General features: G+C 37.5%; 1 protein-coding gene across 1 annotated transcript in view; it reads left to right on the forward strand.

Moving 5' to 3' along the window:
- Window positions 1-16,740, forward strand: part of LRRC39 (leucine rich repeat containing 39) — a 32,643-nt gene that overhangs the window by 12,417 nt on the left and 3,486 nt on the right. Inside the window, exons 3-8 of the mRNA XM_037998103.2 lie at window positions 7,954-8,059; window positions 9,096-9,252; window positions 9,857-9,993; window positions 12,243-12,388; window positions 13,352-13,504; window positions 16,308-16,447. Coding sequence (XP_037854031.2) covers window positions 7,954-8,059; window positions 9,096-9,252; window positions 9,857-9,993; window positions 12,243-12,388; window positions 13,352-13,504; window positions 16,308-16,447 — 839 coding nt within the window. The remainder of the gene's footprint in view (window positions 1-7,953; window positions 8,060-9,095; window positions 9,253-9,856; window positions 9,994-12,242; window positions 12,389-13,351; window positions 13,505-16,307; window positions 16,448-16,740) is intronic.

Raw genomic sequence — 16,740 nt, forward strand, 5'->3', positions numbered from 1 at the left:
GGAAGTGAGGCTGTTCTGAAGATAGTCAATGCAAAGCCTCAACATCTTTTAAAAGTCAACTTTTTTTTTTCACCTTCCACTGTTAATCCCTGTGTCAGTTTGATCCTCAGATTAGCTTCCTTCAATGTTACAGGATAGTTTTCAGAAAAGTAGAAACTATTTTTTTCTATTTCTTCTTTAAGAGTAAGGAAATCTTTCACAGAGGGTTCCCAACAAACCTCTCCTTCACCTCTCATTGGCCAGAATTGGATCAGTTGTACACATCTAACCCAGTTACCTTCTAGGGGAATGACACTGATTGGTTTAGACAAATTAAGATTCATCCCTAGTGTATTAGTCCATTTTCATGCTGCTGATAAAGACATACCTGAGACTGGGTAATTTATAAAGGAAAGAGGCTTAACTGACTCATAGTTCCACAAGGCTGGGGAGGCCTCACAATCATGGTGGAAGATGAAGGAAGAGCAAAGGGACATCTTACATGGCAGCTGGCAAGAGAGAATGAGAACCAAGTGAAAGGGTAAACCTCTTATAAGACCATTGTCTTGGCAATTAACATTAGGCTCCTCATTACTTATGCGAATTTCTGCAGCCAGCTTGAATTTCTCCTCAGAAAATGTTTTTTTCTTTTTCTATCACATCCTCAGGCTGCAAATTTTCTGAACTTTTATGCTCTGTTTCCGTTTTAAAACGGAATGCTTTTAACAGCACCCAAGTCACCTCTTGAATGCTTTGCTGTTTAGAAATGTCTTCCACCAGATAGTGGAACTTCTTTAAGTTCAAAGTTCCACAGATTTCTAGGGCAGGGGCAAAATGCTGCCATTCTCTTTGCTAAAACATAGCAAGAGTCACCTTTATTCCAGTTCCCAACAAGTTCCTCATCTCCATCTGCGATCACCTCAGCCTGGATTTCATTGTCCAAATCATTATCAGCATTTTGGTCAAAGCCATTGAACAAGTCTCTAGGAAGTTCCAAACTTTCCCACATTTTCCTTTCTTCTTCTGAGCCATCCAGCTGTTCCAACCTCTGCCTGTTACCCAGTTCCAAAGCACTTCCACATTTTTGGGTATCTTTACAGCAGTGCCCCACTCTACTGGTACCAATTTACTATTTTAGTCCATTTTCACACTACTGATAAAGACATACCTGAGACTGGGTAATTTATAAAGTAAAGAGGTTTAATTGACTCATAGTTCCACATGGCTGGGGAGGCCTCACAATCGTGGAAGACATAGGAAGAGCAAAGGGACATCTTACATGGCAGTCGGCAAAGAGAGAATGAGAACCAAACGAAAGGGGAATCCTCAGCCAGGCATGGTGACTCATACCTGTAATCCCAGCACTTTGTGGGGCTGACGTGGGTGGATCACCTGAGGTCAGGAGTTTTAGACCAGTCTGACCAATATGGTAAAACCCCGTCTCTACTAAATACAAAAAAATTAGCCATGAGTGGTGGTGTGTGCCTGTAATTCCAGCTAGTTGGGACCCTGAGGCAGGAGAATTGATTGAACCCGGGAGGCAGAGGTTGCAGTGGGCCAAGACTGCACCATTGCACTCCAGGCTGGGCAACAAGAGTGAAAGTCCATCAAAAGAAAGAAAAGAAAGAAAGAAAGAAAGAAAGAAAGAAAGAAAGAAAGAAAGAAAGAAAGAAAGAAAGAAAGAAAGAAAGAAAGAAAGGAAGGAAGGAAGGAAGGAAGGAAGGAAGGAAGGAAGGAAGGAAGGAAGGAAGGAAGGAAGGAAGGAGAGGAAGGAAAGAGAAGGAAAGAGAAGGAAAGAGAAGGAAAGAGAAGGAAAGAGAAGGAAAGAGAAGGAAAGAGAAGGAAAGAGAAGGAAAGAGAAGGAAAGAGAAGGAAAGAGAAGGAAAGAGAAGGAAAGAGAAGGAAAGAGAAGGAAAGAGAAGGAAAGAGAAGGAAAGAGAAGGAAAGAGAAGGAAAGAGAAGGAAAGAAGGAAAGAAGGAAAGAAGGAAAGAAGGAAAGAAGGAAAGAAAGAAAGAAAGAGAGACGGCCGGGCGTGGTGGCTCACACCTGTAATCCCAGCACTTTGGGAGGCCAAGGTGGGCAGATCACGAGGTCAGGAGATTGAGACCTTCCTGGCTAACACGGTGAAACCCCGACTCTACTAAAAATACAAAAAAAATTAGCCGGGCATCCTGGCGGGCGTGTGTAGTCCCAGCTACCCGGGAGGCTGAGGCAGGAGAATGGCCTGAACCCAGGAGGCAGAGCTTGCAGTGAGCCAAGATCTCGCCACTGCACTCCAGCCTGGGTGACAGAGCAAGACTCAGTCTCAAAAAAAAAAAAAGAGAGAAAGAGAGAGAGAGAGAAGAAAGAAAGAAAGAAAGAAAGAAAGAAAGAAAGAAAGAGAGAAAGAGAGAAAGAGAGAAAGAGAGAAAGAGAGAAAGAGAGAAAGAGAGAGAGAAAGAGAGAAAGAAAAGAAAGAAAGAGAGAAAGAGAAAGAAAGAGAGAGAGAAAGAGAGAAAGAAAGAAAAGAAAGAAAGAAAGAAAGAAAGAAAGAAAGAGAAAGAAAGAAAGAAAGAAAGAGAGAAAGAGAGAAAGAGAGAAAGAGAGAGAGAGAGAGGGAGGGAGGGAGGGAGGGAGAGAAACCTCTTATAAAACCATCAGATCTTGGGAAACTTACTCATTACCATGAGAACAGTATAAGGGAAACTGCCCCCATGATTCAATTATCTCCCACTGGGACCCTCCCACAACACGTGGGAATTATGGAAGCCACAATTCAAGATGAGATTTGGGTGGGGACACAGCCAAACCATATCACCTGGATTACTTTGTAAACACCTGGACTTGGAATCAATTGGTATTCTTCCAGTAAACAAGGGTGGGGGACAAGAAGCTACTGATAAGCAATGACTTGTGTTGCTAAATATCTGTAAAAGCAAAAGATCTGGACAGGGAGGAATAATTTTTCCCACTTAGTTTTTAGTAAGTGTGCAGATATAGCAAGATTCGTGTTCAAGGTGGATTCTACAAGGATAGAGAGGGAAGCCCAAGGTCAAGCCTGGTCAAGAAGAGGATGAGGAGCCTGACTAAAGTTTTGATAAAAGGGATCTTTGTCATTAATTAAGAATCACTTAATTCAGAAATGTCAGAAGTTCTCTATATAAGAATAATGAGTGTGCAGTCTTGCCCACCCTTACTGCCTTACTGCTTGTTCTTTTTTTGGCATCATCTATTTTATGACTAGGAAGGAGGATTCTCTCTTAGCAAAATGTAATCTCTGAAAGTAGACGAAAATCAGCTTCTACTTTTAGAAACATTGCATGGAATTTGTGTAATGTTTTTCAAAGCACCTTTCCCTTAATCTTAAAACAATTTCATTGTAAAATCATTGTACAGTATTATAAAGCTTGGATTATGGTTAAAATTAAGTATAAACTACTTCAAAAGTAAATTATATAGAGATCAAAGGTTAGGTTTAAAACCTGTAATATGACTAAATAAATAATTTGCCAGATATGGTGGCTTGTGCCTGTAATCCGAGCACTTTGGCAGGCTGAGGTAGGAGGATCTCTTGAGCCCAAGGAGTTTGAGACCAGACTGGGCAACATAGCAAGACCTTATCTCTAAAACAAAAAGTTAGCTGGGCATGGTGGCATGCACCTGTAGTCCCCGTTACTTGGGAGGCAGAGGGGTGAGGCGAGAGGATCGACTGAGCCCTGGAGATCAAGGCTGCAGTAAGTCACAATCACACCCACTGCACTCCAGCCTGGGCGTGAGACACTGTCTCATAAAAAAAAAAAAAAAAAAGAAAAAATTAATAAACAACCATAACTGATGCAAAATGGTAAGAATCTGAGAGACCTTTTAAAGTGAGACAGAGAAGCTGATTACCAGAGAAAAGGCTAATTGGAAAATTCATAGAAAATTTAAACTGACCAAAGGTAACCCAAAGAAATGTCCTTCCTTTTTTACTCTGCTCTGAAATAGAGCAGTGTTTCTCAAACTTGTCTATGTAGGAATCCCATAGGGATCTTATTAAAATAGCTTCTGGGTTAGTAAGTCTGGAGTAGGACCAAGAGTCTGGATTTCTAACAAGCTCCCAGGAGACAATAATGCTGCTGTTCTGCAAATCACACTGAGTAGCAAGGAAGTAGACAAAAGAAGCAGAAGATTTGAAAGTGGTCAGTACACAGGCAAGGGGTTAGAAGGGTAAGAATGTAATCTAATGCTTCTTCTTTCAGCTAAAAGTGGCTAAAGCTTTAGCTAAACAATGAAAGAAAAAAAAAACCTACAGTTTAAACAGAAATTGTCCTTTCTCCCTTTTGATGCCAAGCTCCTTGAAAAAATCAAGTACTTAGGTAACAGTTGGTGTGACAATATTGGAAAAAGGCCTTATTCTACAATAATAGGGTTTTATTTTATTTTATTTTATTTTATTTTAGAGACAGAGTCTCACCCTGTCACCTAGGCTGGCGTGTAGTGGCACAATCTTGGCTTACTGCAACCTCTGCTTCCTGGGTTCAAGTGATTCTCCTGCCTCAGCCTCCCAGGTAGCTGGGATTACAGGCGCACACCACCACGCCCATCTAATTTGTGTATTTTTAGTGGAGATGCAGTTTTACCACGTTGGCCAGGCTGGTCTCAAACTCCTAACCTCAAGTGATCCACCTGCTTTGGCCTCACAAAGTGTTGGGATTACAAGCGTGAGCCACCACGTGCTGCCTCAAAAGGGTTTTAGAAGAGTTATAAAATTTCAATTAGAGACATGAAAGAATATCAAGATTAAAATAAGCAGTTTCACACCTGTAATCCCAGTGCTTTGGGAGGCTGAGGCGGGAGGATTGCTTGAGCAGGAGGATTGTTCAAGAGCAGACTGGGCAACATAGTGATGGCCTGTCTCAATTTTTTTTTTTTTTTTTTAGAAAAAACTGCATAGGAATTATAGAATATTTGAGCTAGAAAATACACAGATATCATTTAATTATAACCTCACATTTTATAGGTAAGCCCACAGATGGGGGATGTCTTGCCCAAGGTAACCAAATTAATAAATGGTACATTCTGGACTTAGATCATAAAAATACAGAACCAGAAAGAATTTAGGGATCATTACAGAGATGGAAATAGATTTTTCTAATAATAGCCTGACTGTCAACTCAGTAAGGACACAGCTTTTTTATCTCCAATGTCTAGTACTTGGCTATAATGATTACTTGATTAATTCCTTAAGTTAAAGGTCAAGGAATCAGATTCCTAATTTACTTGTTACTAAATCTTGCTCTGATTTCACTTCTTTCTTAGTAATAACTAATTAATAACCATTAAGCCCATTGTTTGAATAGTTCTATTTTTATATAAGTGATATAATTGAATAGCTGACATTATACATTTTTTTTTAGTTATCCATATCTATGGGAAGCTTAGTTGTTTAGATCAGAAGCCCACACATATCCCACTGCCACAGGGCACCTGTTAGCAGATAAGTTAAATTTTAGGCAAGTGATAGATTAAAATACACAGCTACTAAAAGAAGTATTTTACAAACCCAAAGTATTTTACAAATACGGAAAGACAGCAAATTCAACATTTTGTTTACTTTTGGCTTTCTGTTCATCAAAATAAAATCCTTACTGAAGATCAGTCAATATGCAAAACTGCTAAAAATATGTATTAACTCTCGGGTGTCAATAGATTTCTGGCAAACAAATATTCAAATTAGTTAAACTTCATGTTTTGAGGACTGCTTATATTTAATATGTATCCTTTTAACGGGCTAAAATTTCAAAATGTTCGATTCTAAACTTACTCTCTTTTTCATGCGTGAATAATTTTCTGGGATAGAAATAGCTTTTTGCAAAAGGTTTTCATTTCTTTTCTTTTCTTTTTTTTTTTTTTTTGAGACAGAGTCTCACTCTGTCCCCCAGGCTGGAGTGCAGTGGCACAATCTTGGCTCACTGCAACAATCGCATCCCAGGGTCAAGCAATTCTCCTGCCTCATCCTCCCTAGTAGCAGGGACTCCGGGCATGCATCACCACACCCGGCTAATTTTTGTATTCTTAGTAGAGATGGGGTTTCACTATGTTGGCCAGACTGGTTTCGAACTCCTGACCTCAGGTGATCCACCCGCCTTAGCATCCCAAAGTGCTGGGATTACAGGCATGAGCCACCGTGCCTGGCCGGTTTTCCAGTTTCTAGTTTGCATTTTTCTAGTTTGAGATCATTCTTATGTTTGCAGTAGATCAAAAATCAATAGGAATGTGCTTCAGAATGACAAATATTTTATACATTTTTATATGTAAAAAATAAAGACTAGATAAAATTAACATGTAGTAAGATGAAATTGAATTCTGAAGTTGAACTGTATTCTTTGTAAGCCATTACAAAACCTATTAAATATCTATTGATTACTCACCAGGAAAATGCAAACAACCCCCAATCAGATACCATTCACACCCACTAGATGACTATAATAAAAAACAGGGACAATAGCAAATATTGGTGAGGATGTGAAGAAATCAGAACCTTAATATGCCACTGATGGGAATGTAAAATGGTGCAGCCATTTTGGAAACAGCTTGGCAGTTTCTGAAAATGTTAAACATAGCCAGGTGCTGTCATTCATGCCTGTAATCCCAGTACTTTGGGAGGCCAAGGCAGGCAGACTGCTTGAGTTTAGGAGTTTGAGACCAGGCTGGGCAACATGGCAAAACCCTGCCTCCACAAATAATACAAAAATTACCTGGGCATGGTGGAGCATACCTGTAGTTCCAGCTTCTCAGGAGGCTGAAGTGGGAGGATCACTTGTGCCTGGGAGGTTGATGCTACAGTGGGCCGTGATGGTGCCACTGCACTCCTGCCTGGATGACAGAGCGAGATTTTGTCTCAAAAAAAGAAAAATGTTAAATATAAAGTTACCATATGACTCAGCAATTCTACTCCTAGGAATGTACCCAAGAAAACTGAAAACATGGGCACACAAAAATTTGCACATCAATATTCATAGCAGCATTATTCCAAATAGCCAATAGTGGAATTAACCCAATGTCCATCAGTTGATGAATTGGTAAACAAAATGTGTTAGATCCATACAGTGGACTCATTCTGCCATAAAAAAGAATGAAGTACTAATACATGCTACAGCATGGATGAACTTTGAGAGAAATGATGCTAAGTGAAAGCAGCAGACACAAAAGATACATATTGTATGGTCCCATTTAAATAAAGTGTCCAGGATAGGAAAATCCATATACAAAAAGTAGATTAGTGATTACCAAGAGGTATGAGAGGGAAGAATGGAGAGTGACTGCTAATGGGTATGGAGTTTCCTTTTTGAGTGATAAAATGCTTTGGTATGAGATAGTGATGATAGTTGCACAAACTGTGAATATACCAAAATTTACTGAATTGTGTACTGAAAAAAGTAATTTTTATGGTATGTGTATCAGATCTCAAAAAAGTTATTATTAATAAAATTTATAGAGTTATGATACTTAAAAAAATTAAAAATAGGGCATTTGTGGTACTAATCATATTTATAATTCTTGGAAAATAAGATCTTGTCTGATTTCCAGGTACCAATAGTCAAATGGTTGTTTTTGATTGGTCATTTAAAAATATATATATAAAAGTGGCTGGGTGCAGTGGCCCACACCTGGAATCCCAACACTTTGGGAGGCTGAAGCTGGTGGATCACAAGGTCAGGAGTTTGAGACCAGCCTGGCCAACATGGTGAAAACCCATCTCTACTAAAAATAAAAAAAATTAGCGGGTGCCTGTAATCCTGGAGAGGCTGAGGCAGGAGAATCACTTGAAACTGGAAGGTGGAGGTTGCAGTGAGCCAAGATCAGGCCACTGTACTCCAGCCTGGGCAAAAGAGCAAAACTCCATCTCAAAAAAAAGAAAAAAAAAAAAAAATATATATATATATATATATATAAAGTGAATGTCACCTATGTAATTGTCTATGAACTAAAATGATTTCCTGGTCCCCTAGGCTAGTGCGGATCTGGGAAGAACGAGTAAGTTTAACCAAGCTAAGAGAAAAGGTCACCAGGGAAGATGGAAGAGTCATTTTGAAGATAGAAAAAGAGGAATGGAAGGTAAGCTTTTACAGAATATTTGATTTTCCACATTTTGCATTTTGTGAGTCAGTTGAGAGAATGATTCTGAGACTGTAATTGAGACTAGAATAGTTAGAAACTAATTTTAATAATACACCAAATGAATTTGAGCAACATGAGCAACTGAAAAGAAACACAACTTCACAATTATTTTGCAAAAGTTCAGTTTGCTTCAACCCTGCCTAAACTTAAATCACTTGTAATATTTCTCCTATTAATCTGTTTTATAGCAACTTCTCATTTCCCATAAAAAAGATAACCATCTGCCTAATAAAAATAATATTGCTTTTCCAAAGAAATACTCAGTTAAAACTTTACGGAATGTAAATATTAGTATTTTCATTGGGTCTACCACCTAACTCATATTCTTTCTCCCCCTTACACACAAACTCACAGTTTAATTATACTAGCCATACTCTAATTTTTACAAGAGCTTCTAACCCTTGGGTCAGTGTTTATTTTTATGTTTTATGTCACTGTTTGTCAGAGTTAGCTCCTTTGTATTCTCTATTGGCTATTTTAGGCTGAAAGGGAAAAGGTACAGGGTTCAGAATAGTTGAAACTCTTAAAATTCTCAAATTAAAAAATAAATCTTTTAAAATATTCATATATTTCAAAACAGAAGTGGAAAAGCAGTTTGAATTATTGATTGAAATGATTTTTTTGGATACTCTCATTTTCAATAACATATATGTACTTAGGGAAAGCCTTATACTGTATAACAGAATCATCAGGACATACTGCTATGTATCTACATTATTGATCAAAATATTTCTGTTTATTCTATCATGATTGGGGTTTGAAGGTTTAGCCAAAAAAAAAAAAAAAAAAAAAAAAAAAGGTAAAGATCTTAAAACTTGGAAGTCACACAAAGCACTTGGAAAAGTAACCCATTAAGGAAAACAAATTCCAAATATTCCAAAGTGCTTATATAAGTCAAATATCACATTTCAGGGTGGTGTGATACTAAAACAACTTAAGTAATATACAACAACTATCATTTCTTTTACTGTAGACCCTCCCTTCTTCTCTGCTGAAACTGAATCAACTACAGGAATGGCAACTTCATAGAACTGGTTTGCTGAAAATACCTGAATTCATTGGAAGATTCCAGAACCTCATTGTGTTAGATTTGTCTCGAAATACAATTTCAGAGATACCTCCAGGGATTGGTAAGAAAGATTATTTTTATTCCTGTGCTATTTTATCCACCTGCAGATGTACTTTTTATTAAGATTTTTTTTGGATACATGGAATAAAGACCTCTTTATACAGCCCTCAACCTTGAGAAATTTTAAACATTTAGTCTAAATTGAAGCTTCTAGAGGATTCAAGTTTTTGGATTTACTGAGGTGATTCAAGATAGGATTACAATGAGAGAAAAGCCTCTTTGGAAATATCCTGTAGATTCTCCATACAGTATTGTCAGCTCAGCTATTTCTCTTAGGAATAGCTTCAATAGCCTTCAACAGGTTGAAGGCAGTAAACAAAACAAGATTCTTCAAATGGGAAAAAAAATCTGAATAGAAAATTTCTCAGGATTTTGTGTAGATGAAACAAAATGAAAATAGTTTGGGATTTTTTTTTTCCTATTGCATGTTTAAATTTGTCCCTTGTTTGAAGAAGGGACAGGACACAGACTGGGAAAAGGGAAGAAACTAAGAACTCCAAATTTGCCAATACAAAACTGGCAAGTAAGTTATGCTGTAACACCTTAATAACTATAAACATTATTTTATATCCAACTCCTCTCTATTGTATATTATTTTTTTATAGGACTGCTTACTAGACTTCAGGAACTGATTCTTAGCTACAACAAAATCAAGACTGTCCCCAAGGAACTAAGTAATTGTGCCAGCTTGGAGAAACTAGAACTGGCTGTTAACAGAGATATATGTGATCTTCCACAAGAGGTTAGAAAGATATAAATGCTTATGACTGTATTTTCCATCTGCAGTAGTTGAACTCTCAATGTGTGGTTGTTAACAATAATAAAACCAATGAGAAAATTCTATGTATTTCAGAAAAAATATTTAGGGAAAACCATTTCCATAAGTATAATGCAGGTTTTTAATTGGAGAAAGATTTAGTGTAAAAGATACTTCTATTATTATCACAGTACTGACATCATTTGTTAAACTGTGATCTCCTTAAACACCAGGGTGAGAGTTGTATTATAGTCTCAGAATTGAGGGCAGAGCCTAGGTTGTAGTGATTACTTAAATGCTTTTTGAATTAATAAATGGTTATCATAAAGCACAGACAATGTGGTGATAGCAATGGGACTGGAATGCCTTCAAACTTTGATTTGGTATGATATCTTGTTATTGGTCAAACCAAATTGATCATATAAAAATAAAGACATTTGTATTACTTTTTGAAAATATTTAATGCTCTTAGAATCAGTGAAGAAGTTTCCATGGGGCTTTGGTTTTGAAAACAATGACTCTACAAGATAAAAGTTAAGAAAAATAATAAAATAAAATAGACTATTCCCTTCTCCCACTTTATCTTAATTAGTATATCAGACTTTTCTTCCAAAACAGCAAACTTGTCACTAACAATTGTTGCTCTTGCAAATAAAACATAGTATATACGGCTGGGCACGGTGGCTAAGCCTGTAATCCCAGCACTTTGGGAGGCCGAGACGGGCGGATCACGAGGTCAGGAGATGGAGACCATCCTGGCTAACACGGTGAAACCTTGTCTCTACTAAAAAAATACAAAAAAACTAACTAGGCGAGGTGGTGGGCGCCTGTAGTCCCAGCTACTAGGGAGGCTGAGGCTGGAGAATGGCATAAACCCGGGAGGCGGAGCTTGCAGTGAGCTGAGATCCGGCCACTGCACTCCAGCCTGGGCGACAGAGCTTGACTCCGTCTCAAAAACAAACAAACAAAAAAAAAAACAAAAAAACCCCATAGTATTTACATATACATTATATCTTCTAATAGTTCAATTTAATGAAATGTGTACCCTTGTGTATTAATCTGTTCTCACACTGCTGATAAAGACATACTCAAGACTGGGTAATTAATAAAGAAAAAGAGGTTTAATGGACTCAGTTTCACGTGGCTGGGGGAGACCTCACAATCATGGCAGAAGGCGAAAGGCACGTCTTACATGGTGGCAAGAGAGAATGAGAACCAAGTGCAAAGGGAAACCCCTTATAAAACTATCAGATCTCATGAGGCTTATTCACTCCTATGAGAACAGTATGGGGGAAACCACCCCCATGATTCAATTGTCTCCCACCAGGTCTCTCCCACAACACATGGGAATTGTGGGAGCTACAATTCAAGATGAGATTTGGGTGGGGACACAGCCAAACTATACCACTTTGCATACAATAAAAATGATAACATGGATAATTTCTTACACATACAAGAGGGTCAATAAATATTTTATTTCTGACTCATGTGTTTTTGTTTCTGGGTTGGCTCCATCATTATAAAAGCTATGTGATTTTGTACAGTCTATTAACCAGTCTTTTTTTTGAGACAGGGTCTCACTCTTTCACCCAGGTTGGAGTACAGTGGTGTTGATTCTGGCTCACTGCAGCCTCAACCTCCTGGGCCCAAGCAATTGTCCCACTTCAGCCTCCTAAGTAGCTGAGACCAAAGGCTTGTGCCAAAATCCCCGGCTAATTTTTAAATTATTTTGTAGAGACAGGGTCTCACTATGTTGCCCAGGTTCGTTTCAAACTCCTGGACTGAAGTGATCCTCCTAACTACCAATTTGCCTACCAAAATGCTAGGATTATAGGCATGAGCTACCCCTTTCCTCCACCACTATTATTTGGAAGTTAAATTTTGAGTTTTCCCATACAATTCTCAACTACTGGATCAAAGGAAAACATGATAATGGGTGCTTACTCTCAGCGAAAAAAAGGTTTTGCCAGGCACATTCTATAAACCCTGGAACCTGGTGATTATGAAAGATAAATTTTCTTTGAATAGGTGAACTTTCTATGAGAGTTTTACACTTCCCTGGAGGTTATTTAGCTTTATATTTATTTTTAATTTGTTGTGGACTACTATGACTAAATAAAGCCCAAGTAAAATGTGAACATTCCTGGATGTGAAATATTGCCTTTACCGACGTGAGTCTTTTAGTAGTTTACATTGTGGGCATTTATTTTGAAAAACTTTGCTTTCTTCTTCAGCTCAGCAATCTGCTAAAACTTACTCACCTTGATCTGAGTATGAACCATTTTACTACAATCCCTCTTGCTGTGTTGAACATGCCTGCCCTTGAGTGGCTAGACATGGGAAGCAACAAACTTGAACAACTTCCTGATACTATAGAAAGGTAAAAGAAATAACTCTTTATGCTAATGATAAATGTCTTGAAACCTCTTATGAAAAAAACTAAGCAAGACAAATGGGATCTCGAGCATAATCAATCACAATAGGTCCAACTAGTTTGAAATACACTGTTTTAACAGAATATTTTCATTTGTTCCAAGTAAAAGGGTTTGGGAAGAAGAAAAAACTGGCTTTTTTCAAGTGATCCATCTGCCTCTGCCTTCCAAAGTTCTGGGATTACATGCATGAGCCACCACGCCTGGCCAAAACTGGCTGACTTTGAGAAATTAACAAGAATATGCCACAATAACCACCTTGCTTAGTATATGCCAAGCACTTCTATGCACTTTACAAGCGGATGAAGAAACTAATGACAGAGATGTTAGCTAACTTGCTCAAGTTAGTAAGTGGGCAAGCTAGGATTTGAACCTAGGCAGCCTGGACCCAGAGTCCATGATGTTAAGCGTTATCCATACTGCTTTGCTATAAATGGGCATATTAATCATTTGATTGTTCTCTTAAGACTCTAACTCAGATTAGGTAACATTTACAGCAGTTCTTCTTCAAGAAATCCTATGAGAATAGTGAAAGAATTCTAGAATATGTTGATTTGATTTCATTTCTATTGCCATACGATGTAAGAATTGTACTGTAGAGATGAACTTCCTGATGCAGTTTCTCTAATAACCAGGTAATGTGATGTCAGTTAACTCAGTAAGTATACTGGTTACATATGTTGTAAAAGACATTTGATTTTTACATAAGAACCAAAGGCTGGGTGCAGTGGCTCACGCCTGTAATCCTGGCACTTTAGGAGGCTGAGGTGGAAGGGTAGCCTGAGCTCAGGAGTTCAAGGCCATCCTAGGCAACATGATGAGACCCCTGCCTCTTAAAATTATTTTTTAAAACTCCAAAACCAATGTTTTCATATTATACGTAATTAATTGCAGAAACCTTAATTTTTCAGAATGCAAAATCTACATACATTATGGCTGCAACGAAATGAAATAACCCGCTTGCCTGAAACAATCCGCAATATGAAAAATCTGGGCACTCTTGTTCTCAGCAACAATAAACTGCAAGATATTCCAGTATGCATGGAAGAAATGGCAAATCTGAGGTAAAAAGTTGTAGGCACAAAACTGAAAAACCTTGCTTTCTGGCTGCAGAAAAAAGTAATGTAGAGAGATTGTTATTAATAAATTTCAGTTGTTATTTACATGAATGGATATTTAAAAAATCTTTTCCAATGTTGAAATTCTACAATTTGATGAACAGGATTCATATAACACTGGTCTATTCAAGAAAGAATCCTTAAAACTAAAGCAGTTTGGGATTTATCAGCTTTAAGAAATGTCCTACATTTTAGATGTTTATCAAAGGTCTTTTATGGGAAAGAAAGTAAATGTATGAAATAATAAATGTGTGACATGGTAATGTTGGCTCTGAACAAACTTTAGAAAACTTGGTTGACGCCGGGCGCGGTGGCTCACGCCTGTAATCCCAGCACTTTGGGAGGCCGAGGCGGGCGGATCACAAGGTCAGGAGATCGAGACCACGGTGAAACCCTGTCTCTATTAAAAATACAAAAAATTAGCCAGGCGCGGTGGTGGGCGCCTGTAGTCCCAGCTACTCAGGAGGCTGAGGCAGGAGAATTGCGTGAACCCGGGAGGCGGAGCTTGCAGTGAGCCGAGATTGCGCCATTGCACTCCAGCCTGGGGCACAGAGCGAGACTCTGTCTCAAAAAAAAAAAAAAAAAGAAAGAAAACTTGGTTGACAAAATTTTGAATCAACTGAAAAAAGCATGACTTGAAATCTCTGAATGCCTTAGTTCTCAGTATTATCATTCTTTATTGAATTTCTTATTAAAATGTGTAGTTTTAAGACTTCTTTTTGACAGTATTATATAATTTTTTAGCATGGGTAGATGGGAGTGTCACTTGTATGTTATCGTACAGCTGACATGTATTTTTGTCATCTTAGTTTCATGCTATGTACGTACCATAACCAACCTATTGCCTATGAGAAACATGTAAGATAAAATATTTACAGCCATTGTTACAAGTTTATAGTGTATTTTTCTATCTTGTTTTACAAGTATGTTATATAACATTCAAAAAGAATTTTTTTCTTGATTGAGAAAAGGATACAAAATGCAAAATCCACAATTTTGATAACTGAAAATTGCCAATTGTTTTGCAGTACTTTATTATATTAGGTGTCATCTTTTTTGGACTTTTAGCTAGCTAACGAATGAATACATTAGACATTTTTGGATTTTAGTTGGGATTTTACATAGCTTGCCTTTTAATTCTTTGGTTCTTTGCTGTTTCTATTAACCCACAGCATTATTTTAATAAATGTTATAATACCAACCTAAAAAAAATTACAGGTCCTCTGTTGGTGACAAATTCATGAAAATTATACAGCTAAAAAAACTTCATTCACAACATAAAAATCAAAAGCGTAAAAGTGTTTATTTCCTAAATAAGTACAAATGGACACAATTATGTTACTGATAGAAAGCAGATATATTAGTCGGGAGTGGTGGTGCATGCCTATAACAGCTACTCGGGAGGCTGAGGCTGGAGGATCGCTTGAGCCCAGGAGTTTGAGGTTGCAGTGAGCCAAGATTGCGACACTGCACTCCAGCTTGGGAAACAGAGACTATTTCTTAAAAACAAAAAACAAAAACAAACAACCACTAGATATAACTTTTTACTAAGTACTATCAAAACTCTGTCAAGTATTTTTTCTCTTTAAAAATTATTTTAGATTATTTTAGGTTGCTTATATTTCTTCTTTTGAGAAATATCTTTTCATGTCCTTTGCCCGCTTGTGGGGTTATTTTTTTTCTTGTTGTTTGAGTTCTTTGTAGATTCTGGATATTAGTTCTTTGTCAGATGTATAATTTACATATATTTTTCCCATTCTGTAGGTTGTCTATTAACTCTGTTGATTATTTCTTTTGCTGTGCAGAAGTTTTTCTAATTAAATCTCATTTGTCTATTTTTGGTTTTGTTGTGTTTGCTTTTGAGGTCTTCATCATAAATTCTTTGCCTAGGCTAATGTCCAGAAGAGTTTTTCCTAAGATTTCTTCTAGGATTTTTTACTGTTTCAGATGTGACATTTAAGTTTTAACTCATCTTGAAAGCTCCCTCAAGCATTTTTCTTCCAAAGCTTAATCTTCTGACAATTGAGAATAAGAGAATACCCACTAAAACCCAAAACTTCCATAACCAAATAATTCATTTATTCACTTGTTGAGCAACTACCTGCCTTGTACTAGGTGGTGAAGACACAATGATAAGTAAGATGAAGGTATATAAAAAACTAAGTTCATAGCACTAATTTTATATTTAAGATATGTTAACATTGTTCTTAGAAGTTAAGCTGTATTGCATGAAATATATGCTGTAGGCTGGGTGCGGTGGCTCACGCCTGTAATCCCAGCACTTTAGGAGGCTGAGACAGGCAGATCACTTGAGGCCAGGAGTTCAAGACCAGCCTGCCCAATATGGGTGAAACCCTCTCTCTACTAAAAATACAAAAAATGTCCGGGTGTCGTGGGTGTGAGCCTCTAGTACCAGCTACTTGGGAGGCTGAGACACTAGAATCACTTGAACCCAGGAGGTGGAGGGTGCCATGAGTCCAGATGATGCCACTACACTCCAGCCTGTGCAACTAGACTAACTAGTTGCTTTTATAAGCTTTGAAAGTAAGTTGTCTAAAGCTAGTATTTTTTCTCTTAGGAAAAAAAAAAACCATAGATTCTTGAGATATATCACATCTCACCAAGGTGTTCAATTATTGAAACCAGTTAAAAAAGTAATTTAGTATATTATCATTTGACCTTTCTCCAGGGAAATAAATGTACACTTCCATGACACCTATAAAAATACTGTTTTTTGATGAACTGCTAGGTTTGTCAACTTCAGAGACAACCCACTGAAATTGGAAGTATCACTTCCTCCCATTGAAGGCACAGATGAAGAAGAGGAACGGGAATTATTCGGCCTTCAGTTTATGCACACATACATACAAGAGTCACAGAGAAGAGCAGGTATAAGATTTGTATATAACACAGATTCAATGTTCTTTTTTGGTAATGTGTATATCACTAACTGCTGCCTTTTGATTAATTCCTTTATATATTTCTTATTCCATCTTAAGTTTTCTGTCAAATTCTGTTCTCTTAGTCAATATTGTGGGAAGAAAAAAAGTGAAATGGAGAGAGGGGTTGTAAAGATATTCAAAGTTTTTCAAGTGGGGGAAGGAAATAAATCCTTTGGCTAAGCATATGAAGTAAAACCAAGTGAGTGAAGATGTGATTCTTAAAGCTTTGCTACCTCATTC

Source organism: Chlorocebus sabaeus, chromosome 20, assembly GCF_047675955.1.
Source record: "Chlorocebus sabaeus isolate Y175 chromosome 20, mChlSab1.0.hap1, whole genome shotgun sequence".
NCBI lineage: Eukaryota > Metazoa > Chordata > Mammalia > Primates > Cercopithecidae > Chlorocebus > Chlorocebus sabaeus.